This window comes from Monodelphis domestica, chromosome 1 (assembly GCF_027887165.1).
Source record: "Monodelphis domestica isolate mMonDom1 chromosome 1, mMonDom1.pri, whole genome shotgun sequence".
In the NCBI taxonomy this organism is placed as follows: Eukaryota; Metazoa; Chordata; class Mammalia; order Didelphimorphia; family Didelphidae; genus Monodelphis; species Monodelphis domestica.
This window is the reverse complement of record NC_077227.1, coordinates 81,312,392-81,338,474: the sequence shown is the minus strand read 5'-3', so window position 1 is coordinate 81,338,474 and position 26,083 is coordinate 81,312,392. Positions and strand designations below refer to the sequence as shown.

At 36.2% G+C, this 26,083-nt stretch overlaps 1 protein-coding gene across 8 annotated transcripts in view; it reads left to right on the top strand.

The window, feature by feature from the left end:
- The window catches only part of TBC1D12 (TBC1 domain family member 12), a 145,634-nt gene that overhangs the window by 47,947 nt on the left and 71,604 nt on the right, over positions 1–26,083 (top strand). For 7 of the 8 annotated variants that reach the window (XR_008912799.1, XR_008912795.1, XR_008912796.1 and 4 more), the window contains exon 2: positions 8,595–8,718. Coding sequence is in view for 1 of the 8 variants with exons in the window: in XM_007478775.3 (XP_007478837.2) it covers positions 8,595–8,718 (124 nt within the window). In the remaining 7 variants the exon portion in view is untranslated. Of the gene's footprint in view, positions 1–4,060; positions 4,188–8,594; positions 8,719–26,083 lie in introns of all 8 variants that reach the window. The other variant, XM_056802281.1, reaches the window with a different exon arrangement.

The window sequence follows — 26,083 nt, the reverse complement described above, 5'->3', positions numbered from 1 at the left end:
TCTGTGATTCAGTAACAGTGACCTCTTTGTTGTGTTTCATTTAAAACATTCTATGTGTAGATTCTGTCCATTTTTACTAGTTGACCTTCTATACCTGGAATTTGCTCCCTCCTCATTCCCACCACTTTGGAATATCAAGTCTTTTAAATTTTAGTTAAAGTCCTACATTAAAGAAGCTTTCCTGGTCCTCATTAATATTTTTGCCTTCTCTTGGATATTATCTATTGTTTATCCTGTCTGTATCTTCTTTCTATGAAGCTGTTTACAGCCTGTTTGTTTCCCCTATTAGACTGTGAGCTCCTTGAGAGCAGGGACTGTATTTTGCATTTATTTATATCCCCAGTGCCTGTCACTTTTAGTTTAGTTTAGTCATTGCTCATTAGTGAGTGAGCATGCTTCAGTCTGCATTTGGACTCCGTCCAAATGGTGATATGAATGGTGATGGACTTGCTTTTTTGTCATGAGTACCTTAGAGTTTCCTGAATCCCCTTGTTGATAATAATAGTTGTCATTTGCAGTTGATCATATATACTAATGTTACTGGGTAAAACATTCTCAGCATTCTGCTCATTTTACTTTGTCTCACTTCATATAGTCATTTTTCAGTTGTGTCCAACTCTCTATGACTCCTTTTGGGGTTTTCCTGGCAAAGATACTGGAATGGTTTGCCATTTCTTTTCCAGCTCATTTTATGGATGAGAAACTTAGGCAGACAGGGTTAAGGGACTTGCTCAGGATCATATAGTGTGTAATTGGAAATCTGTTACCCTAAAAACTACATTTCCTGGGAGCCTACTGACTTCCTGTCGTTACGTACTTCCTGTAGAAAGGGGATATTAGGCAGTGGGGTGGCCGGTCCTGGTCTCTTTGCTTCCTCTCTGGTGGTGGTAAGCAGGGATTTTGAACAGGCTGATTAGCCATTGGCATGTGGTTTTTTATTTTGTTGTTCCTTTATTTCTAATGATCATTAATAAATCTCTTAAAATATAATATTTTTATTATTGCACATTAATTTTAATTTTTACAATAGCTAGTATGTGTCTGAGGCTGGATTTAAACCTCGGTCTTCTTGACTCCATGCCCAGTGGCTCTATTCACTGTTCTACCTACCCTGGCACATAGTAGATATATTAAAGAATTCCCAGCTTGGAAGTTGTGATGTCCAAACTAGCATAGTGCCTCATGTCCCCAGACAGGATAATGCTCCAAGATGATTTGAGTTAACATTTATAGGAACATTGAATAAGGAAAAGATGACAGTATGTAAAAATATAGTTAGGTTAATATAATTTAGGTCATAGTCAAGTAACAATCCCATTCTCTCCTTCCCACTCCTTTCACTTCCAGATTAAACGAAGGTACTTCCTCCCCTTGATATATGTCAATATTCTTTCTTTTTAAAATCTCTCCCTTTTCAAAACTTCCCACCCTTTTTTATTTTTTTCCAGATTGATTACATGTTGATAAAAATTTTTAAATATTTGTTTTCTGACATTCTGCAAACCATGTCCTCCCCACCCATCCCTAGGCAGGTAATATGATATAGTTGCACAAATGTTATCTATCATCCGGTACATATTTACATATTTCCATGCTTGTCATGTTGTGAAACCAGACACATATTGATTACATTAGAGAAAATAAAGTGTTCCATGCCTTCTAATCCTTTTAATGTTAAATTGTGTGTGTGTCTGTGTTTTTAACCTCCTGTGTGACTTATTTTTGGCTTGAGAATTCTGGAATGGGGCTATAATAGTCCTTGGATTTTTAAATTTGGGATTTTTTTCAGAAGATCATCCATGAATTTTTAATTTCTAGTTTCTCCTCTTGTTCAGTACAGTTTCTCTGATCATTTCTTGCAATATGGTATGCTAGTTATTTTTTTGATCATAGCTTTCAGGCAATCCAGTGATCCTTAGATTCTTAGATTATGTTAGATTATTGTTTTTCAGATCAGTTGTTTTTCCAGTGAGATATCAGAGATTTTCTTCTATTTTTTCCATTGTTTCAAATTTGTATTATTGTTTATTGTTTCCTGTTGTCTTATGGAGTCATTAGCTTCCATTTGCCCAATTCTTATTTTTAGTGAGCCATTTTCTACTTCCTTAATTAGGGAGTTATTTTCCTGTTTGAGGCATAGTATTTCCTTTTTTAGGAAACTGTTTTCTATAGTAAGTTTTTGTTCTAAGATTTTTTTTCTGTCATTTTCTTTTCTAATTTTTCTTCTGAGTCTCTTATTTATTTTTTATTCTTTTTTGGAGGTCTTCCAGGAATTCATTTTGGGCTTGACATTCTTTCACATTTTCCTTTCAAGGCTTCATAGGCTTTAATTTTTGTATTGCTGCCACCTTCTGAGCTTGCATTTGGTTATCTCTTGCTATCTCTTGCTTGTTCTTTGGTCTGTTCCAGTGCCTGTAGTGGGTTTAAATGTCTTAGTCCTAGATTAAGCACTCTGCAGAGGAGGCCTTGTTTGCAGCTGTTCAATTCAGATGCGATTCACACTGGATCAAGTTGGGTTCTGCCTAATCCTGCAGAGGCAGGTCCTTGTTGGGCTGAGTTTCTCCCACTGCTGCCCATGCTCAGTTGTGTCTAGCTTCTATTATTACTGTAATATGCATGACCATGTTCCTCCCACAGCCACCTGTTCTGTATTGCATTGTGTTCCACTCTTCCCCTGCTGAAGCTGATTGGAGCTGGCTTATGCTTTTTCCCTTGCAGCTTGTGCTTTATGGCATCTGAGCTTCATCAAGGTTTGTTCAGCTCTCTTCACCCCAGTGAGAGTTGAGTCTTCCTTGTTGTTCTGGGCTGAAGTACTGCCTCACCTCTTCTTTTGTTGGTTCTGTCACTCCAAGATTTGTTTTGAGTCCTTCTTCTTGGGTCTTTTGGAGGGTGGTTGGTAGGCTCTGAGTGTTTCTTACTCTGCCATCTTGGCAACCAAAAGGTAGTAGTTTTGGGGATAGAGCCAGTCACTTCAGGTGGGTAGCCAAAGAAGAACACTGTCTTTAGGTAGGTCAATAACTCAGTTTTTTTGGAGCAAGAGAGGCAATGATGTACAGAACATTAAAAATTATTTTTTGTTAAAAGGTTGGTTATACTTTACTACACTTAATCTTTTTGCCTGAGAAGAGCATTTTTGTCTTTGATCTATCACATACCCCATTCTTATGGACATTTCTAAGGATTTTGGAAAGAGTTTTAGAGAGAAAAAAAGGTTGGGGTTTTTTTGTTGTTGTTGTTGTTTTGCTAAAATGTAAGTTTTTAATATATTTCTATCCTTGTTTTCCCCTTTTCTGTCTCAATCATATGAACCATGTGATGGAAGAAACTTCCAGGTATATTCTAGGCTATAGTTTCCTAGCCAATACCTAATCTTCTTTGCTAAATTGTCCTTTGCTACTTTTTAACTAGGGAACTAGAGAGTGAACTTTATTATGATTGAGAAATAAGGGAATGTGGTTAGTGTGCATAGATATATTATATAAAACTTTTTTTGAGTATGGAAATATAAGGGTGGGTATCTTATTCCCTACTGTGTGTACTGACAATTTCAAAGATGTCATGTCTGAAAAAAAGGTTGAGAATCATTTAGTTATTTCATTTCCATCCTTTCATGCAGTATATAACTAAATTAACATCTCTTAAAGTAATTATTTCCTCACATATACAGTTATCCTGAGATTTATTTGCAGTCTAAGAGCAAGATTTATATACTAAACTACATCAGTTACTGTCTTGTACCCTTTCCCCTACCTGCTTCACACAAATAGTGACCAGCTCTGGGAATTTGAGTATAAGAAATTTTGGCATTTGTGGGTGTGGGAGCCCTGGCTGTGGTATTCTGAGGGGTGGGGGTAGAGGAGAAGGTATTCAATCATACACTTGTTTTTCTGTCTTCCTTGCCCAACAACTTAATGTCTTATTAGTGCCATCAGTTGCCACTTACTTAGTATAAAAGAGGGGGAAGAGGATGAAATATACCTTGCCTATTTATGATCTCTTATTGCTATGTACTTTTATTTGTACTTTTAAAATCCCCATGTCTCTTTCTACTTCTTCCAAGAAATATGAAGAAAGCAAGATGGAAGATAAATCCCACAAAATTGAACATATCAAAAAAGTATAACACTGCATATATGTTAGATATATGTGATATGAAGATATCCACATCTGTGCATATGTGTATATATGTGAGTATACACAAAGATGATCTGTCTGTCTATTCTTGTTTTGCTCCCAGATTTAATAGGCTTTTTATGTGTTAGTTGAGGAATCTCATTTATATTGTCCATTTAATACATATATATTTTTTCATGTTGGCCTGAACACCGAGAACCTAAGGTTTTCATAGAAGGGCATTTTTATGATAACTAAAGATTATAAGAAAAATAAATTGCTTACAGTTATGGTGGGCCTAGATGTCCTCTACATGACTTTATGAGTAGTAAATATTATACCATATTCTGTGATAGCTTCCTTTCTGTACTCTAGATATTTTTGTAAGGTTTTTCCTTGATCTTACAGCAAGATTCTTGGGAAACTTTGCTTTGTCAAACTGTTAGCATTTGTTTTTAACAAATTGTCATTTCTTGGATTTAGTTTTTTAAAACTGTTATTAATTCTTTTTGTTTTTATATCACAGTAATATCTTACTATTTTTTTATTTCATTCCTCTCCCAGGAATGGAACTTTTTTTTAACAACAGAAAAAATTTAAACACAACAAATGCAGACACTGCATCTGAGAGCATATGCAGCCTCTCCTAATAAATTCCTCTTTTTCTGCTTAGAAATATTCATTGTCAATTCTTTGGCAACAAGATTCATAATTGCAGTTATTCTTTCATTTTTTTGTATTTAATTTCAAAATTCAAACACTCCTTTTTAATATTTAGTTTGTATAAATAATAGGTACTTACCAATAGTTTTTTCATCTTGTGCATGATAATCACTTCACCGTTTTCAGAATTCAGTACAGGATTTGCAGATCAACTCTGGAGACTATAACCTTTCCATGCCTTAATAAGATGGCTTTCTAATACTGTTGTCCATCCCCTGCCACCATCCCTCCTTTCCCCCTTCGTGAAACAAGTGTTTAGCCCCATCACTCACCCTTCTCCATTGGACTCAAGTGAGGATGCACTAGAGCTTGTTTTATATAGGTAGCTTCTAAGATTCCAGAATTTTCTTAATATTATAACAAAGGAACACCTTAGTGGAACTTTGTACAAGGTAGTTCCTTAATATTTCTGTGCAAGGATCCAGATCCAACTGTATTTATTGAGTGATTGTTTAAAGAAAAAATTTTCCCCTTCATTAAAGTATAGTATAGTATAGTATATAGTATAGTATAGTATAGTATAGTATAGTATAGTATAGTATAGTATAGTATAGTATAGTATAGTATAGTATAGTATAGTATATATAGTATAGTAGTAATATGTGAGTTTTAGTTCTTCATTCTTGAGATTGTTTTTTTCTGGCAATGATTTCTAATTTTTTTGTGTATGTATAGTTATAAAACAAGTCAAGTTTATTTCTTCATACCTTGTACATATTCAGAGTATTGTTTGGAACAGAGAGTATAGAAGTAAGAATTGTTATGAAAATTGAAATGATAAACAATGTACAGAACTTTGTGAGCTTGAGAATGTCATATGAAATATATTAGTCTGTAGTTGTCATTTGTAGTGTCTATCCCTGAGCACAGCTCTGCTCCTTAGATTTGTGGTCTAATTTATTCCCTGTTGTTTCCTATATTTGATAGTTGAACTCCCCATTTTCTCTTTCCCCACTGCACCCCCGCCCTGGTTTTGAAGTAGTACTTAACTAAACTCTATATAAAGTATTGCTTCTTCTGCTTCTTTTTTCTTTCATAGAATCTTTGCATTCTTTCTGTAGGGAATGGAATGGTGTCATTGATTGACTTTTGCCAGGTTATTTTAGTGGGGTCAAGGTATGTTAGGAGTTTGGAATTTTTGTGGATTCTAGATATAATATTATGTATGGGAAATTATCCATATGTCATGGTTAAATAATAAATGATAAGTGATAATTTGGTGTGGTGGTGGTATCCATAAATAAGATTATAGTACTTTAAACACATTCTTTCCCAATAGCAGTCCTCAACCCATCAAAGTGTATTTACTTGAGTCACCCCCCCCCCCATAAAAGTAGTTATGAGAGAATGACTAAGAAGTATGCTTCAAAGCATAAACATTTTTTTTGTACTCTACCTTCCAGATGTGTACCAGGATCTTATAATATTCCACCATAGCTAGTTAGTCAGTAAGCATTTATTAAATGCCTATCATTGGCTAAGAGCTTGGGATATGTAAAGAAAGAAAGTAGACAGCTCCTGCCCTTGAGGAGCTCACAGTCTAATGGGAGAGACAACGTGTAAACTATGCACAATTGACTATATGTGGACTAGATAGGAAATAGTCAACCTTGAGAAGGCTCTAGAATTGACATGGGAATGGATTCTTGGAGAAAGTGGGATTTAAACTGGAATTTTTGGGAAACCAGAAGGCAGAAGTGAAGGAGAATGTTTCAGGCATTAATTTTTTTTATTATTGTTTCTGACTTTATATTTTCTTATGGGAATTTGATTTGTACAACTCTGATGAAATAGATTAACTTAGTATTGTCATTTTTATTATATTGACTAGATGTACTTGTAAGCAGTTTGTGTTTCTCTAATTATTTATATCTGCCTTGATTTTTTTTTAACTTCTCTTGAGTGTTTCTTCCAGAGGCTTCTGGGACTGCTCTGGTTTGGCTTCCTAGGGTCTTTTTTCTTTGAGCCCACTAAATCACCTCTTCTTCCTACCCCAGATTAGGGTTGAGCTGTCTAGAACACATGGAGGCTACTCTTTCCTAAACCAGGCTTAGGGGGAAACTTGAGCCACTGTTTCTATAGGTATATGGGTGCTTGTTCTATGTGAATATGGTATCCAGAATACTGTAGTACTGAGGCTTGGCTTGGGTGCAGAGTTGATCATGTAGTGAGTTCTGGGACTGCCCTGAAGACTCCATGCATAACTGCTTAAGCTGTACCCTCTGTCCTTGGCTTTTAGCTTACCCCGTTTTGTCTATCTTATCCTATTTTATCTAATCCCTACAGGATTTAGGGACCCTATGTGGATTTCCAGATAGAATGGAAGTCTAGAGATGGTTCTTTCTGTGACCTAGTATGGTTATACGTCTTCAAGTTAGATGGCATTTTGGAGGAGGAGAGGAGATCATAGAGCCCCTATATCCTAAGCTACTTCCATCTTATTGGCATTTCAAAAGGGTATAGTGGCTGTTTTGGGAAACTAGCAATATGGTAAACAATAAGTTCTTGTGGGTAATTAGAGAAGATGGGAAGTAAACTCAAAGGGATGAGGGGAGTGGGGAGAGGAGAGGGAAGATTTCATCTTAGTAGATTTAGTTCAATAGTGTAGTCTGTTGAGATCCTTTTATATCATCTACTATATTAATTATTCCTCTTGTCTTTATGTCATCTGCGGATTTCATTAGCACAGCATCTATGTATTTATCTTAAGTCACTGATAAAAATGGTTAGTAGCACAAGGCCAAGAATAGATCCTTGGGATACTTTGCTGATGTTCATTATGGTGAATGTACATTTGCCAAGTTGACATTAAACCCTTAACAACTAGTCTGAGTCTAGCCATGAGCCAGTTCTGACTACATCTCATTGTTATTTTGTAATCCTTATCTTTTCATCTTCTCTACAAGAATAGTATGAAATAATTTTAGGAAAATATTTGCTAGAATCTAGGTTAACTATATGTACAGCATTCCTCTCATATACTAGCTTAGTAATTATGTCAAAAAATGATTTTGGGGGTACATGGATTCTTTTCCACTTTCATCTCCTTGGTGTATTAATTGAATCAAAGTATATGCACAGTCTAATAAATTTTTTGGTAAAGTTCCAAAAAAGGCAGTTCAGAAAGACTTGGATTCAGATCCTACCTTTGACTTTAAGTTTGTGAGTGGTTGGTTCATTTACACTCAAGGTGCTTTAATCTAGTAAGTCATAAATGGGGTGGAGAGAAGTCTAAAACTGGGAGATCCCACAGATTTTTTAAACCTTTCAATGTAATATCTAGGGAATAAGCAAAACATTTAAAATTAGCTTCTCATTATATATTTGATACTAGAGGAAATTTGACTTTGGGGGGCATAAAAATGAATTTTTCCTAAAATATAACAATTTGTAGGGGTAGAGGCGTCCATGGTGGGGCAGGGGAAGGTTGGGGAAGCTAGAAAGCTTTTCAACTCACTAACTTATGAGATCCTTATTTTTTAAAAAATATTCCAAGTTTCCACCATATCAGACACATTTATTCAAATGTAAATTTAAAATATCTAATTCAGAGGGAAATATTTTAATTGTCTTTTTCACTAACAAAGATGATTTACTTGACTAATTAGTTTCTTGTTAAAAAGGAGCTTAGTAGTATAAATTAGAACCATAATTGTTCTTAGAAAATTTTGTTCTTGCCATGCAAGCATATACTTGTTTTTTGATTTTGCATGATTTTCAGTCAGAAAAAAAATTCATGTAACTTTTCTGTGTTTCAGAAATTTTTTTCCAAAAAGGACAAAGGAATTGAAATCTGCTGTCCATAGTGCTCCTGGCTGGAAGTTATTTGGTAAAGTCCCACCCAGGGAGAATCTTCAGAAAGCTTCGAAAATTATTCAGCAGGTGAGGCTCAATCTATACATATGATTTGATTCTTTTTAGCAGAAGATACGTTAAGATATGTAACAGCACTCTTACCTTTACTATTCCTTCCAAATAAACTTCAGATCTATATAATTGTTTATTAGATTTTTATGCAAAAGAATCATACTTAAAGGATAGGATTATTGAGTTGTGGTGATTCTTCAGAGAAAAAGACTATGAATATTTTTCCACAGAACTTTTTTTTCTCTTCTAAAATCTTGACAGCTTCATTGACAGAGCCAAGATTTTAACTCCATATTGATCTTTCTAACCCCAAATGAATGTTGTTTCCACTCTTCTGCCTCTAGCTTCTAATTAAGCCTAGCACAATCAATAAGGATTTTGTAGTGTTTAGTGTTGGCAAAACACTAGTTATGTAGAATACAAGCCAGATATGACAAGACACAAAGCTATACTTCATCTTTCTCAGGTGTCCTAGAAATTCTTTCTAACCCACAAGGGAAACTGAGAAGTTACACAAACTCATCCTAATGATTTGCAGTTGGTTAGACCTTTTTATGAATATCCCTAAGACCATATGATCTCAAAAATTTCAGTCTTATTAGTTCTACCTTCACTCCTTTAATATTGTACTTCTTAATAGTAAGACAACATGGAAGAACCTGGGCTCTGGAAGCCATAGACAAAAGTCTAAGAAGTATCAGGAAGGGATTAATTTGCAGCTTTTGAGTTTGAATTTTTTCTCAGAAGGAAGCATAAACAATTTATCTACTTCTAATTATAGTTGTACTCCAATTTGACTCAATTCAATATGCCAGAATTTGCCCAACAGGGTGAATTAGCAATTAAATTGAAAAGGAATTCTTTTATTATGAGATTCAAAGGACTGTTTCTTTAGCTACTTAAAAAGTCCATCTGACTTTTTGGGTAAGAGAAATTATTTTATATAATTTAAAAATGCATTTAAAGGTATTTTAGCTTTTTTGGGGGGCAAATCTTTAAAATCATGGAAACAAATTTATAATTGAAGGTGCTTAAAACTTACATTTAGTAAAGTTGTTCTTGTTTGAGAAATTACTGATGACTGGCTGTTCACTTTTTTTTGTGTGGCATTTCTCTATTCTAAATCACGTATGTGTCAAACTACAATTATATATTTGTAGGCAAACTAAATACTTTTCAATAGTTCTTTTCTTTTTGACAAACAAGCTTTCACTTTTTTTTGGCTCATATATTTTATATGAAATCATAAAGCAAAGGTCAAGTCCCCTTCTCTCTGGACTGATTCATCTTTGACCTAGTTATCTCTTTTCCATATGTGGGAAAGAGAGATGGAAGAATTGCTGGGGAATTGTTGAGAAGTCTTTGTCCATTGGTCTTTTTGGTCTTTACCAAAATGTTACATTTTTTGTACTAACCTCTGTTACCTGTACAGGCAAAGCTTTCTTTGGGGGCAGTCTTCTCTTATATGTTTGGCTTTCTTGTACTTATAGGTAGAGATCCAGTCAGTGAAATTGAATGACTCGAATTAATTGTACTACAAGTTCTGTCATATATTGTGTCTTTCACTTTTCTGTCACTTCTTTGTCCCCTCATAGTTCCTTTCATTTGCTGCCCTTGCATTAAGTAGGCCATACTAAGAGCGAGAATATTTTTCCTTCTTTACTTTTTCCTTAATTAGTATTTCTCCTTTTTCTTCACTTCCTATCATCTTTTTAACTGTGTACCTTCCTTCTTTTTCCTATTTCTCTCTTCCTAGACATTACTTTTTCAATCGTTGGCTTTATAAATGGTTGTGGTTTCTTTCTCCCAGGAGTATAATGTGATAATTTTATTAGTAATAGGTATGTCCTGGGGTTGAAAAGCTTGGGAGAAAAAAAGCTTAAAACTGAAAACTAATTAAAAATGAAATTACCTCTAAAGCAACTGAGAAGAGTAGGAGAGTGAATCTGGGAAGTTTCAGGTCAAACTCCTATGACGGTAAGATCTCAGAGAGAAAACAACTTTGTGCTTTTTTACTGTCTCACTTATGATCTCTTAATGGTGGCAATAATCAAAGTTAGAGCAAAACTATAATAGAATGATTATTTCACTAAATATTTCTTAAAGTAGATGCTTAAATGTTTACTACATTAAATGTTGTTTTTAGTTTGCTATGATAGAATGCTAGTCTTGGTATCAGGGAGCTGAGTTCAAGCCCTGCCTGTCTTACTGTGTCCCCAAAACAAGTCATGTAATCTCTGAGCCTTTGTTTCCTCATATGTAAAGTGGGATTAATAATTGTAGTATCTAACTCATAGGCTTATTGTGAGGATGAAATTTTTATATACTCGATATATGATTGTGATGGAATACTACTGCACCATGCAGTTTAATAAAAATCCAAGATTTTAAAATTTTGTTCGAGAAAAGATCTTCAAGGAAGAAGCTGCTAACTCCTATATCCAGAGAATGAACTGTTACAGAAAGATGCCAGAAAACCTACACTACATCAAGAAGATCCAGAAGGAACTTTGGGTGTGGTTGATTGAGCTGAAGTTTGATTGAACATTTATTGTAAATGTACACTTTTATGCCAAAGAGGATTGCCCCTAATTTGGCATTCTGTCAATGCGCCTAGCAAAACATTGGTTTTGCTTTCTTTCTTTTCTATTCCTCCCTAACCACTGTAATTTCTTCTTAGAAAATTGAATATTGTATACATCTATAGTTAGACATGCTTTAGGACTACAAGATGATTATGTTGAATGATCAATGGGGAGACTAGTCTCCCAATGATCATCGTGGGGGGGGGGGGGATTGTGAATCTTAAAAACTACTCAGACTGTACTTCAGAAGATTTAATTTTATCTATTTTCTTATTGTAACAATGGAGATGCACGGTCTAACAAGAATCAGGAATGTATTGGGAACTTTTAACATTACTCCACCCATACTTAGACATACTTTAGGGGAAGATAAAGTTGTAAACTCCTGATTGAACAATGAAGGCACTTAACTCATATCTTATAGTGAAGCTAGAAACTTAAACTAAGTCTATTTTTAGATCTAATACAAAAAGGTGTTAAATACCTGTAAAGGTTAAATTAATCACAAAAAGGTCAAGTAACTCACAAAAGGCAAGCTTAACAAAGAAGTGTGAAGTACCTCAGAAAATAGAATCTAACCAGAGAAGGTGAGAACTAAAGAGTGGTGAGAACTAAGAGTGGGCAGCCCTGGAAAAAAGCGTCTACTGTGATTGGTAGACGTAAAAATTTAGGGGAGGTGGCATAAGAGAAAATTCTCTTTAAAAGAAGGCTAAAAGTCAGTTCAAGAGATTGAATTCAGTGGAGGACTGGAACCTAGCTTGGAGGCAGTCTCATGGTGAGTGATAAGACTGACTCCCTTACCCTTAGGCCCAGGGAGGTCACTTTGGCCAAGGCCTTTAACTACTCCCTGGCTCAGCCTAAGCCTGAGTAGTTTAAATTCTCTCATATTCATTCTCATTCTCATTCTCTCTCTCTCTCTCCCCCCTCTCCCCTCTCCTTTCCCCTCTCCTTTCCCCTCTCCCCTCTCCTTTCCCCTCTCCCCCCTCTCCCTCTCCATAATTCCCAACTGACTTGGGTACCTGGCAACCAATTATTTAGATTTTAACTCAAAACATTAAAATTATCTTTACAAATATAAGAAATAATGAACAAACTGATTTTTATCAAAACCTGTAAAGAACTATATGAGATAATGAATAGTAAAATGAGTAGAACCAGGCCAACATTCTGCACAGCCACAGAACTAATACTGGAAGACTAAAGTGAGAATGTCACCTCTAGAAAGTGAACAAAAAGATAAAATACGAAATATGAATATGTTGGCCCCCTTGATGATATCCATGTGATGTGGGAAGGATGGGGAGGGGTTGAGACACCTATGGATGGGATCTAGTATATAGATATGAAGAAAAGTAAATTAAACATAAAAGAGCTTTGTGATTTCATTAGTGTAATATCTTTATGTATGGAAATACTTGTTTTGTTTGGGTTAGTAAACATTTGGAATAATAATAATCAGGTACATCCCTGATTAATAGAATGAAAAGTGCTCTCTCTCATGCACATTATACATCTTACATTATAGTTCTCTTTTTCTTGATTATATCCTCATAAACTGAGTTAGTTTATCTTATCTACATTTTGTATTTAGTTGAATTGAATTTCAACTGTGGCTAAAATTGTAGGTTTACTTATAGTTTAAAAGTCCTTTTAGTTTCTGTGTAGTTTCTATCATAAACCTTTTGGAATGGCTATTGATTATTTTACACTGCTACTATAAACATTAGTAAATATTGTCTTTTTAGTGTTATGTTAGAAACTTACGCCATGTAATATGCTATCTTCTGAAGAATGATTCCCAAATTATACCTGTAATGCTTTCATTTTATGAGGATTTTCACATGTTCTCTCTTACAGGTGTGAAATTCCTACTTGTGGCCTGTTTTTGAACTGGTTAGGTGAGCCATGTTATAAATCGCATTTATTAACTATAAACAATACCTGGCTAGATTAAGTTAGTCTAAACCAGGTTTTTGGTCATATTTCCAAATCAAGAGCTAAGATTTTCCATCTGAATGCACCTGAGTAGTTGTGAGGATAACTTTAGATTAGCTTGATGATAATATATTTACGTCCTCAGCTTACTTTATGATCAAGCCTCCCCAACATTAGATTGACCTTGTCCTTAAATTATCTTAGATTCACAACCAGTTTCTTCTTTAATTTCTGATAAGCTTAACTTATTTGCCCTTAGTTACAATTTGTTTACTTGTATCTTTAATGTTATTTAAAAAATGAAAAGTTCTATATAGTGCTTACTTGATAAATAAAATTTTTTCACAATAATACTTCTGGAATAACTTTTCATATTTTGAATAATGTCCTGGCCTAGAACTGTAATCAATATAATAACTGTTTCCAAAAGCTAGTAATATTTCTACTAGTCACCAAATTTGATTTCCAGGGATGAGTATTTTGCTCCTTTCAGGGAAGCCTTTGTTTTAGAAATTATCTTTCATTGAAGTTATAATTGTATATTTCAATTTCAATATAATTATATTTCAATTTAATTGAAATTATTATTAAACCAACAGAACATGTTTTTATCCATACTTTAGTTTGTGCATTGAAAGTAATAGGAAAATAAACAGCACCTTTGAAGACTCTAAAATGATTAAATCTTTTAGTCCCCAGAGGATTTTTTTTGTTGGTACCTGAAGTATTAGTTTGTTTTCCACCCTCCTACCTACCTTCCTTCCTTTCCTCCTTCCCTCCCTTTCTCGAAATACTGACAACTACCAGAGTATCCATATCAGCCTTTTAGAACAAGGAAGGACTACAAGGTTTGCCATTAAAGATGAGATTGAGAGAGATTCTGGCAAACAAAAGAATCTTCATTTAATTGAAAGACAAGTTGGTTGTTTAATAATTGCATCAGCTAGCAAGGGGATCCCATTTTCTTCTTTCTCTGGTCCTGGACATTGGATCAGAGTAACCCCTGTAGTAGCAGTGATCAAAGGAATAGCAAAACCCTCACGCCTAAAGGCCATAGATTTGCTTGTACAGCTTGTAAGTGAGTCAGAGGACATCCTCCATAGAGATAGATAAAGAACTGTGGTCTGTTACAAACTTTTTACTGTTCCACTTTTGTTATGGAGACCCATCAGAGAAAATAGTTATCTAGAATATATTTAACCCTTACTGATCTTCAATTCTGAGGTGTACTTTGACTTTCTTCTCTCTCTTTCTCTCTCTCTCAAAAACAAACAAAACCCTTCCCAATACAAACCTTTCCCTCTCTATTGATTTTAACCAGTAGAGTGGTAAAGGCCAGGTAATCTGGGTTAAGTGACTTGTCAGAGTCACAGAGTTTGTATTATGCTCAAAGGAATAATAAAGTGGAGGAATTCCATGGGAACTGGACTGACCTCCAGGAATTGATGCAGAGTGAGAGGAGCAGAACCAGGAGAACATTGTACACAGAGACTGATACATAATGGCACAGTCGAATGTAATGGACTTCTCCATCAGTGGCAATGCAGTGATCCTGAACAACTTGGAGCTATATCTATGAGAAAAAAACACTAACATTCAGAGGAAAAACTGTGGGAGTAAAAACACAGAAGAAAAAACAACTGCTTCAATACATGGGTCGAGGGGATATGATTGGGGGATGTAGACTCTAAATGAACATCCTGATGCAAACACCAACAACATGGAAATAGGTTTTGATCAAGGACACAAGTAATACCCAATGAAATTGCACATCAGCTGTGGAAAGGGGGAAGGGAGAGAGGGAAATAATATAATTCTTGTAATCAAGGAATAATGTCCTAAATTGACTAAATAAATTAAGTTAAATAAAAAAAATTAAAAAAAGAAATAAAATCAAAGTCACATAGTTTGGGAGTATCTGAAGTCAGATTTGAAGACCTCCCAACTCTAGATGTGGCACTCTATCCAATGTATTACCTAGCTGCCCCTTTCTTTCCCTCTTAATAACAAAGTTTGGGTAAAAATTCAGAAACAGGATGGCCAATTTATTCTAATAAACCTAGGAAGATGGTGCCCTTCAATTTAAGTTTTTAGAAGTAGAAGGTTCTTTCCATCTAAATCTTTATCTTATATCCTTCATTACTTTATATCCTTGACTCAAACATCAGGACTCAAAGAATTCTCTCTTGTTGCTTTACTTCTAAAAGTTGTAGAAGTTATGTTATAATCTTTCTAAATATCAGAAGTAATTCTGCATACGCCTGTACTAACTACCCTTTATATAATCTACTTTTCTGTCAAACTGGACTACTGGCTGTTCTTCAAGTTCAACATCCTGTCCCACTAGAATGCTCTCTTATATCTCTCTGTCTTTGAGAAATCTCTTTTATTTAAGGATTTGCTCCTCAATTTTTTAAAAAGCATATTGTTTAGATCTTTTGTCTCATCATACCCCACCTTGAATTATAGTCTATTTACACTATGCTAGTTGAGTTTCAATTCCTAGAGTGTGGGTATTATGCAGTTTAAAAATTTTTGAATCCCTACTAGGTTAATCAATGTTTGTGACCTTTTTTTTCTTTAAAAATATTTTTTAACTTGACATATTATCAATAGAAATGAACATTTTTTCCATGCAAGAAGAACAGAAAAAATATTACTACATACTAAGTTGTGAAATTCCTCTTTTTTAGTTTTGGATTTTTGGGGGGGCAAACATCAGATTTAACATAGATTCAACTCTGTCTATATCTCATTTTGAACTTACTCTCTTTTTAGAGATTTTTTTTTCAGTCACTTGTCAATATTGCTTGCTTTTTTACAAAAAGTAATGACTATCTTTAATCCTTCTCCAGATTTTCTCCCACCAGAGGAAATAAAATCCCTCTTTTTTAATAAATAAATATAATAGGACTTTGTTTTATGTTAACACATGCAAAATTTGGGTTTACTATAATTGACATCAGAAAAAAAATAAAGGCAGAAAAATATGTAAAATAAAAAATTTTAATTACATTCTGAATCTGTGTCATTTTCCAAAGCAGCATAAAGTCTTTCACCCAATCACACTCATTCTTGCTCTGAGAAGTGTTAATCTGCGTCATTACATTGTTTTGTGCCAAACATTAGCTCCCATATCAGTCTTCCTCTGGAGTTCTTTCTTGTTAGGAGTCTTATCTGCCTCAGAGCAGTGATTCTCTTTGTTTAATTCATGTTATTTTAGTTGATAATGGTCCCAGAGTATAAGAATAGTGATCTGGGGGGCAGCTGGGTAGCTCAGTGGATTGAGAGTCAGGCCTAGAGACAGGAGGTCCTAGGTTCAAATCTGGCCTCAGACACTTCCCAGCTGTGTGACCCTGGGCAAGTCACTTGACCCCCACTGCCTATCCCTTACCACTCTTCTGCCCTGGAGCCAATACACAGTACAGTATTGACTCCAAGATGGAAGGTACGGGTTTTAAAAAAAATAGTGATCCTGGTAACTCTGATAAATCTAAGAATATATATACTCATATAAGAAATACTTACTAAGTAATAGGATTTACTATTATGTATAATTTTCAATTTATGGGAAGGGTCTTAGAACATATTGGTTATATAAACAAAGACATATTGTATAATAATGCAAAATAAATTGACATTGACATTACCTTAAAAATATATTTATATCATCTGGTTTCAGAAAAACTTGGAAAGAACTAGTGCAAACGAAGTGAACAGAAGCTGATTGTTTTTTCATATGATTATTGATAGTCTTGATTTCTTCATCTGAAAACTGCCTATTCATGAATATGAATAGGGAACTTAACCATTTGTCAATTAGGGAATGATTTGATTTCTTATAAATTTGACTTAGTTCTTTGTATATTTGAGAAATTAGATCTTTGTCAGAGAATTTTGTTATAAATTTTTTCCCAGTTGTTTTCCTTCTAATTTTGATTGCATTGCATTTGTTTGTACACAATCTTTTTAATTTAATATAATCAAAATCATTCATTTTACATCTTGTAATTTTATCTCTTGCTTGGTATTAAATTCTTTCCTTTCCCATAGATCTGATAGGTATACTCTTTCATGTTCACCTAAGTTACATATATATACTGATAAGTATATATAAGTATCATACTGATGATACTTATATATACTATCATACTGATGATACTTATATATACTTATCATACTTATGTTACAATTAAAATCATTCATTTTACATCTTGTAATTTTATCTCTTACTTATGTTACTCTTTATGCTTAAATTATATACCCATTTTTACCTTAATTTGATATAGGGTGTGAGATTGACCCAAACCTAATTTTTTCCATACTGTTTTCCAATTTTCCTAGCAATTTTTGTCAAATAGCGGGCTCTTATTCCATAAGCTGGGATCTTTGGGTTTATTGAACACTAGCTTGCTAAAGTCATTTACCCCAAGTCTATTCCATTGATCCACCCTTCTATCTCTTAGCCAGTACCATATTGTTTTGATGACCATTAGTTTGTAGTACAATTTAAGATCTGGTTCTGCTAGGCTACCATCCATCACATTTTTTTTCCATTAGTTCCCTTGATACCCTGTTTATCTGTTTTAACGACTTTAATTTTTTTTAACCTTATTTGAAGTCAGTTGCTACTCCCTCTACTTCATAATATCTTTATGAAGCTTACTAAAATTTTGTTTTAGTGCATCAATTAAACCGTAGGCAAATCTTTATATTATAAGCATTTCTTGCAAAATGCATATTGTTGAGTTTTTTCCTAAGATATTTTAATATTCTCTTTTGCTTTCTGAATGATTTAATCTCATTCACATTTACTCTTACAATTGTTAATAATGTTTCCTTTCATCAAAACATCTTTTTCTTCTTTTGACTCATATTTTTAGCCTCAGTTCTTGGATTGGGATTTTGGACTTAACTTAGTTCCATGACCTTGGGTTTGGATATGACATGTTTTTTCTTGGTCCTTGCTGCTGCTGCTGCTGCTTCTAGTGATCTCAGTGGAGCAGCTGGTTTTATACTCCACCCTTGGCTTCAGTCCCTGGCTTCTGTTGATTTCCTGGTAGTCTGGTGTTAAAGCCAAGGTTCTGGCCTTAGCAGGACTGTTTTCTGATTGTATGATCTTCTCTTGGAAGTTAGTTTTAGGCTCCGCTGTAACTCTGACAGATTCGAGTGGGATGCTGGAAATCAGAAATCATTTCAGATCTCTTCCGTAGTACTTCCACACTTTCCCTGAGGTGCTGAGTTGATTTCCTCACCCAGTGCAATTCCTAGTGCCCTGAGGCAGGCACAGTTTATCCTTGCCTTGCTGTTCTATTTGCTCTTTATTTTCTGATTGGACAGGACCGAGATTTGGCTTTCAGGTCCCTGAGAATTAGAGCTTGAGCTGACTTGTGATAGATTCCACATCCTCTACCCATTATTTTATATTGTCTGTTTGTAGGAGCTCCCATTTTCCTTTCTCAGCTTTTTTACCTGCTTCTTCTGGCTTGCACTTGCCTCACACCCCTCTCATTTCTGCTACTCTTTTAGTCAGTCAACTAATATTAATCATTACTGTGATTAATATGTGCCAAACATAAGGACTTCAAAGAAACAAAAGAATATCCCCTGCTTTCAAGGAGCTCAGTATAATGAGGGAAATAACACACAAAACAATTATGTGCAGACAAGCTCTATACATCATCTTATAGGAAAGGCAAGAATATTAAGGGGGATCAATAAAGACTTCTTCAGAAGATGATAGAGACTTATCAAAAGAAAATAGGAGAGAAGGAGCTAAGAAAGCATCTTCAAAGATAAAGGTGGAAGAAGGAAGAGAATACACAATAAGAAACCAATGAGATATCTAATAAATTGGTGAGGGAAGTAACTACAAAGACAGTTATTTTAACTGGAAAACTGAAAACCAAGAGAGATTGTAAGGAGTTACCTTTGGACCTAGTCAGGAAAGGACCTTGCCCCATGACAGATAAAAAGAGAACAAAAGGCAGGATCCATCCAGTTTTTAAAATTTTTACTGGCAGAAATATAACTGTTAGCATCAGAGGGTGAAAGCTGTAAGATTTAAATTACTGTCCAATAACTCCAAGTATTATATTTTATAAGGTTTATTATTAATCACTTGAAATAGAAGAAACAAAAGAACTAAAAGATAAAGCCTAAATAAAACCACGTGGGTAAAATTCTCCTGCCTGGCTTTCACTTCCTGGGAAAAAGAAAGAGAGGGAGGAGCTATACCAACAACTTTATCTTCAAAGCATAAGCTCATAACATGAGAATGAAAATAGGAAGCAGGGAGAGTTCTGGGGAGATTATAATTACACAAGATCTTTGACTGAGTATTGTCAAGAAAAGATTAATGTAAACCTGTGTCAGGCTTTTCTTAACTTTGTGTAGTATTAACCTTGGAAATTCTCTTTACTGGAGTAAAGTTTACTTGAACTGTATGTTTTAGACTGTCATGTAGATGGTAAGAGAAAGGACATTAGAGAATTTGGAAAAGGCTGGGGCTAGTGACCTTGTTCAGGAAGGATAGATCTCTCTATTGTTTACCCAGGAGTGGGAGCAGCTAAGAGTTAACTTGAACTATATCCATTGTTAGGATGATAGACTGTGCTGCCTTAACTTTTCAAACCATCTCTTCCTGTTGTTTTTTATATGAGTTCTAAAACTTTTTCAATTTCCAGTTTCTCTTTCAGCTAATTTTACTTTATTTAAAGCCATCTCTTCTATCAGATATCTTGCAGTAGGCATTTATAGGTATTCCGGAAAGACTGATACTTCTGATGTGAGTTCTTGCAACCTTTTCAGAGCTATTCATTCTCTCTGAATATCATGTTCCATGCTTTACGGTTGTTCAGTGTGGAAATTGCAAGGTCTTGTGTGACTCTGATTGGCATTCCTTTATATCTAAATTGCCTTTTTCTGGCTTCTTGTAAGATTTTTTCTTTTGCTTGAAAGCTTTGGAATTTGGCAATTACATTCCTGGGAGTTGTCTTTTGGGGTTTTGTGTAGAGGGTGTTCTGTGAACTGTTTCAATGCCTATATTGCCCCCTTGTTGTAGAATCTCTGGGCAGTTTTCTTGGATGATATCTTGTATTATGACATCAAGATTACTGTTTATTTCTGGCTTTTCTGGTAGACCAATGATTCTCAGATTCTCTCCTTCCTCAGTTTTCCATGTCTGTCACCTTGACAGTGAGATATTTTGTTTTCTTCTAATTCCTTAATTTTTTGACTTTGCTTTATTAATTCTTGGTGTTTTGCAAGATCATTGGTTTCCATTTGCTCAATTCTGGTCCTTAAGGCTTGATTTTCTGCTTTGATCTTTTTTGCATTCAGCTATAATTTTTTGGTTCTCTAATTTGTTGGGTTTTCTTTTTGAACCATTTCCCACTTCTCTTTCCAGAGGGTTTCCATCTTTCTGATGATACGCTCCATTTGAGACTCTTCCAGGGCTTGTGGACAATTTTCATTTTTTTTTTTGGTTTTGCCTTTGTTTGACTTTTGTCCAGTATTTCCTCTGTAGCTTGGGTTTTTCCTCCACAGAAAGTTTCGAGGGTAACAGTCTTATTCTTTGATTTCTTGCTGGGATTTTGAGGCTCCTATGCACAGTTAGCCATTTTTTCTGGATGTTTTCAGTTCCCTTTTTAGTCAGGAATCAGAGTCTGCTGAGCAGGGTTTTTTTTGTGTATGGAATTAATGAGCAGGGTCTCGGTTTTCCTTAGTCCTTTGCAGCTTTTCTTGGTGCCTTCCTCCAGGGGGTGCTCAGTGTTTGCTCTCTCTTGCCCGCCTGGTTTTCCGGTTTAGTTACTTTTGGGGGTGGGTCCCCAGCAGACCTGGTTAATTCCTGTAACATTTAAAATAGTTGAAGGCCTTAAATTGTTGTAGATAAAAGAGTGGGTGAGTAAATTGTGACCGCAGAAAATGTTTTCACTACAGTGTCTTGTTTTAAATCAAATATAAGGTGGTCGCCAGGGAATATATTCCCAATTATGAATATACCCAAGTCACCTGGGTTTTATAGAGATTTTAATTAATAATACAATGAGCAATCAAAGAAGGAGAGAGAGAGAAAAAAGTATAAGTATGAAGGGCCTTAAGCCAACATGGCCTAGACCTGAGTCTTAAGAGAGAGAGAATCTGTCAGTTTTTTATCACTCACCACAAGATTTGTCTTAAGCAAGGGTGTCTGGGGAACAGAGTCTCCCCAGAGGGAGTTCCAGCCAGAGTCAGCCTCCCAAGGGACTTCTTCTCAAGAGATCTTCAAAGGGCCTCCTCCAAAAGGATCTATCTCCAAGGAATCCAAGGATCTCCAAGCCTCCCAGGATCTCCAATGATCCTTTGCTCAAGAGATTCCTTTTCTTATATAGGGTTTTTTTTCCTATGTCACCTCCCCTAAGTTCTTCCATCTACCAATCACCATAGATGTTTTCTAAAAGACAGCCCATCTGAATTCCAGCTAAGTCGACTAATCCCCTCAGTAAGTCTGAACCAGAGAAAACACTGCTGTGTCGACTAATCCCCTCAGTAAGTCTAAACCAGAGAAAACACAGCTGAGTTGACTAATCCCATCAAGAGAAAACCTGCCCGACTTTTATAGGTACCTAGCATCCCATTGTATCAATTTTAAAAACAGGCATGGCTCAAAGAACTCCTTGCCTTATTATAAGCATGGGTCCAAGTACTTTCATTGTTTAGCAAGGAGTTTTCTCCCCTAAAGCAGTCTTAAGTACGGGTGGAGTAGAGGTCCTCCCATAGCAAGGAGTTTTCTCCCCTAAAGCAGTCTTAAGCACGGGTGGAGTAGAGGTCCTCCCATTTCTGATCCTGGTGAGCTCTCACATCAAAATGGGGAATGTTTCCAGTAGGGAATTTGTTCCAATGGAGGATTCCTCAATGTGGAAATTTTTAACATTCACAAGTCTGAGAAATTTCAAGATTTACATTCCCAAGGACCCTAAAAATGCTCCCTGTTCATTCCAGAGGGATTCCTGTCTCACTCCCTGACTCTGGCGGGTGCGCTGGCTCTGGGCACCTAAAATCTGCTCTCTCTCATGTCTTGAGTTTTTCTGCCTAGATGCCTTGGGGAGGGGTCCCCCTTCTGTCCTAGTCAACTCACAAGGGCGCAGAAGTGCCCTCTCCTTGCTTCAGAGGCGCCCCTTGCTCGTTTGTCTCGGCGTGCGCTGGCCCCGGCTCTGGCCCTATAGGTGGGGTTGGGGCAGGCTGGATCCGCTTGCATTTGCTTTTGGGTGGAAGCCCTTTCCCCCTCTTATAGGCTGAGAAAGCCTCGATCCCACGTACCTTCACTGCTAGTCCCAGCTCTACAGCTCCTCTGCTCCTCTGATATAGATTCTTAAGGTCTTTTGGGGTGATCCTTATCTGTGTATGTTGGTGTGTGTTGGGGAGAGTGAGTAAGCCACATTTAGTTGGCCGCCATGCTTACCCAGAAACTGATACTCATCCTCCTTTGGTGCACCCAGCTCTCATCTGTGGCTCCAAGAAGCTATAGCATGCACAACAGCTACATCCTAGTAAAACCGTCTTGGCAGACAGGCCAAACCAGTTTGGGAGTAACAGAAAAGTTCTAAACCTGTCAGCGAGTTGAGGGTTTGTCTACCCAAGCATGTGAAGACTTTCCTCAGGCAGTATGGGTGGATGAGAACAATTTGTTCAAAAGACCAAGAAGATAGCTGAAGCAGGTGCTGTAGAATGCTTAGAGCTTGGGAAGACATCAAAGAGGCCTCATTCCAGGCCATTGCCAGTTCTGACTGACTTCTTTTTGCCTTGCCACTGGACTTCGATGAGGCTGATGATTTTATGCAACTCTTCCTCATTTGAATCTAATTTATGTATGAGCCAAAAGTTGTCATCAATGCTATTTTACATTGCTATTTTACTATCTCATTATTATTTTATTTCTCCATCAAAACTTCTGTGGTGACAGGTAGGTTACTGTAGGTGCAGATAGATAGGGAGCGCTAATCACAACCTTCCACACAGGTGACTTGACTAGAATCAGCAATGGGATTCAGCCGTCCCATGGGTATTTGAGCAGCCTCCTTTTAAGGATCTCACTGGCATGAGAAAGGGACTAGAAATTGTCTGCTTGAAGCCTTCTGCTTCAGCTAACCCTACCTAGCCTGTTTACTGTGGTAGGTGGGAATCCTGCCTTCTGATTGAAATTAAAAATGCATACAAAAACAAATAGTTCTTATTGTGAGAGAACTCAGCAGGTTTTTCATCCAGATAGCAGCTCTTAGTGACACAGACTAGCCAATGAAGGCCAGCTTGCTGAAAGTGGCCTTGGATACACATTTTTCTGGAATGGTCACTGTGATGAGGGGTGCTATGAAGCTTGCATAGGTTTCACAATCTAATACAATCAACAAGCTCGTATGCCTGTTAAAAGGAGAGAATGTTAGGCTCGTGATAATGTTATTGTCACTTGCAGAAAAATCCCATGCCACCATCATATGTTCCCACTATGACAAACCCTGATGTGGCCAAAGAAAAATTTTATGGAGTCTTGGACACTCATCAACAGCATGCCAAAAAGGACAAGCTTGTAATTCTATGTGACTTTTAACACCAGAGTAGACAGACTATCAAACATGGCAGGGAGTCCTTGGGAGGAATGGAATTGGAAACCATAATAGCAGCAATCACTTGTTACTGAAGACTTGAGTGTTTCATGACCTCATCACCAACATTGATTTTCATTTACCTAAATACAGTAACACTTTGCCTATGAAGCAAACATTGGCATTTAAAGGACAATGTCATTGTAAAGAGAAGAGACAGGATGTGAGAATGGCAAGGAAATGGATTGATTCTCTGCTGCTTGTGCTAATTTTGGCTTGACCATTAACAAGAAAACAGATGTTCTTCACTTAGTTACATTCTATCTGTACACGAAACCATTGGACATAGCAAATATAAAAATTTTAAATGCTATGGATAAGTCCCCTTACTTTGGCAGTATACTTTCCATGTAGTGGATGTCCATGTAGATAATGAGGTTGATGCACACATTGTCAGATATAGCTTAGTGTTTGGGAGGCTCTGAAGAACAGTGTTGGAGAGAACAAGTATTAGGCTGCCTACCAAAGTAAAGATCTACAGAGTCACTGACCTAATTGTTGTATGCCTATGAAATCTGGATAGTCTACCAGTGCCGTGCCAAGAAACTGAATCAATTTCATTTGAGTTGTCTTAGGAAGATTCTGAAGGTCACCTGGAAAGATAAAGTACTGGACACTCAGGTTGTTTCTTGAGCTGTACTGACAGGCATTTAGACTGTATTGCACAGAGCACTACTCGGATGATTTGGCCATATTGTTCGACTGCTAAATGTACATTTGTCTAATAGTTTATTTTATGGAGAACTTACACAAAGCAAGTGCTTGCACAGAAGTCAGAAGGAGCAATACAAGGACGTTCCCAAGATCTCTCTGAAGAACTTTAGTATTGATTGTGAGATATGGAAGATACCAACACAGGAATGTCCTGTATGGCCTTCCTGCTTCAAAGAAAGTGTTGTGCTCTTTGAGCAAAGCAGAATTGCAGTAGCTCAAAAGAAACTTGAGATATACACATTTAGAAACATCTCCACCCAAAATATTTATATGGGTTATTTGTAAATGACCTGTAGTAGAGCTGCTGAGCTCATATTGATTTGATCAGACACATTGTACATTGACTCCAACAAAGTTATGTCATTTTGGTCCTCGACAAGTATGAAGGACAACCACCAATCTTGCTGTAGTTATAACCCATTTACAGCTTCCATAGTCTGGTTTTTGTTAAAAACTTTTTTGCTATCTTGGTTTTCTTTCAAGAATCATGTGATTTTCCCCAAAGAGATAATAAGGGAAAAGACTTGTACAAGAATATTCATAACTGTACTCTTTGTGGTGGCCAAAAATTGGAAAATGAGGGGATGCCCTTCAATTGGGGAATGGCTGAACAAATTGTGGTATATGTTGGTGATGGAATACTATTGTGCAAAAAGGCATAATAAAGTGGAGGAATTCCATGGAGAATGGAACAACCTCCAGGAAGTGATGCAGAGCGAAAGGAGCAGAACCAGGAGAACATTGTACATAGAGACTGATACATTGTGTTTCCATCGAACATAATGGATTTCTCTGTTAGTGTCAATGCAATGTCCCTGAACAATTTGCAGGGATCTAGGAGAAAAAACACTATCTACAAGCAGAGGACAAACGGTGGGAGTAAATACAATGAGGAAAGACAACTGCTTGACTACAGGGGTTGAGGGGATATGTCTGAGGAGAGACTCTAAGTGAACACCCTAATGTAAATACCAACAACATGGAAATGGGTTCAGATCAAGGACACATGTGATACCCAGGAGAATCACATGCTGGCTATGGGAGGAGTGGCGGGGGGAGGGAGGGAAAAATGATCTTTATTTCCAATGAATAATGTTTGAAAATGACCTAATAAAAATATTTAAAAGGAAAAAAAAAGAATCATATGATTTAAAGCTTGAAGGGACCTTAGAGGTTAAGTCTAATACCCATTGTAGTAAAGATGAATTATCTATGAGAAGGGAATTTGTATTTTTATTTGACTGATCAGAGATTTAGACTTCCCTTCCATTTGTTTTGAATTTGGGTCATTCAGCAACCAGGGAATTAATCCCATAGGCACTGTCCCCCTGGGTGGTGCCAGGCTAATTGAGGAATTGTGATTGATTCCTGGGGAGTGATATAAGAGAGCTAAAGGGTATAGTAAGTATAAGACAAGACCCCGAAGGAAGCTGGGGGTGTTATTTTCTGAGGCTGAGATTCGGAGACAGACACTGAGTTGTTAGGCTCTGGATTATTAGGCTAGGA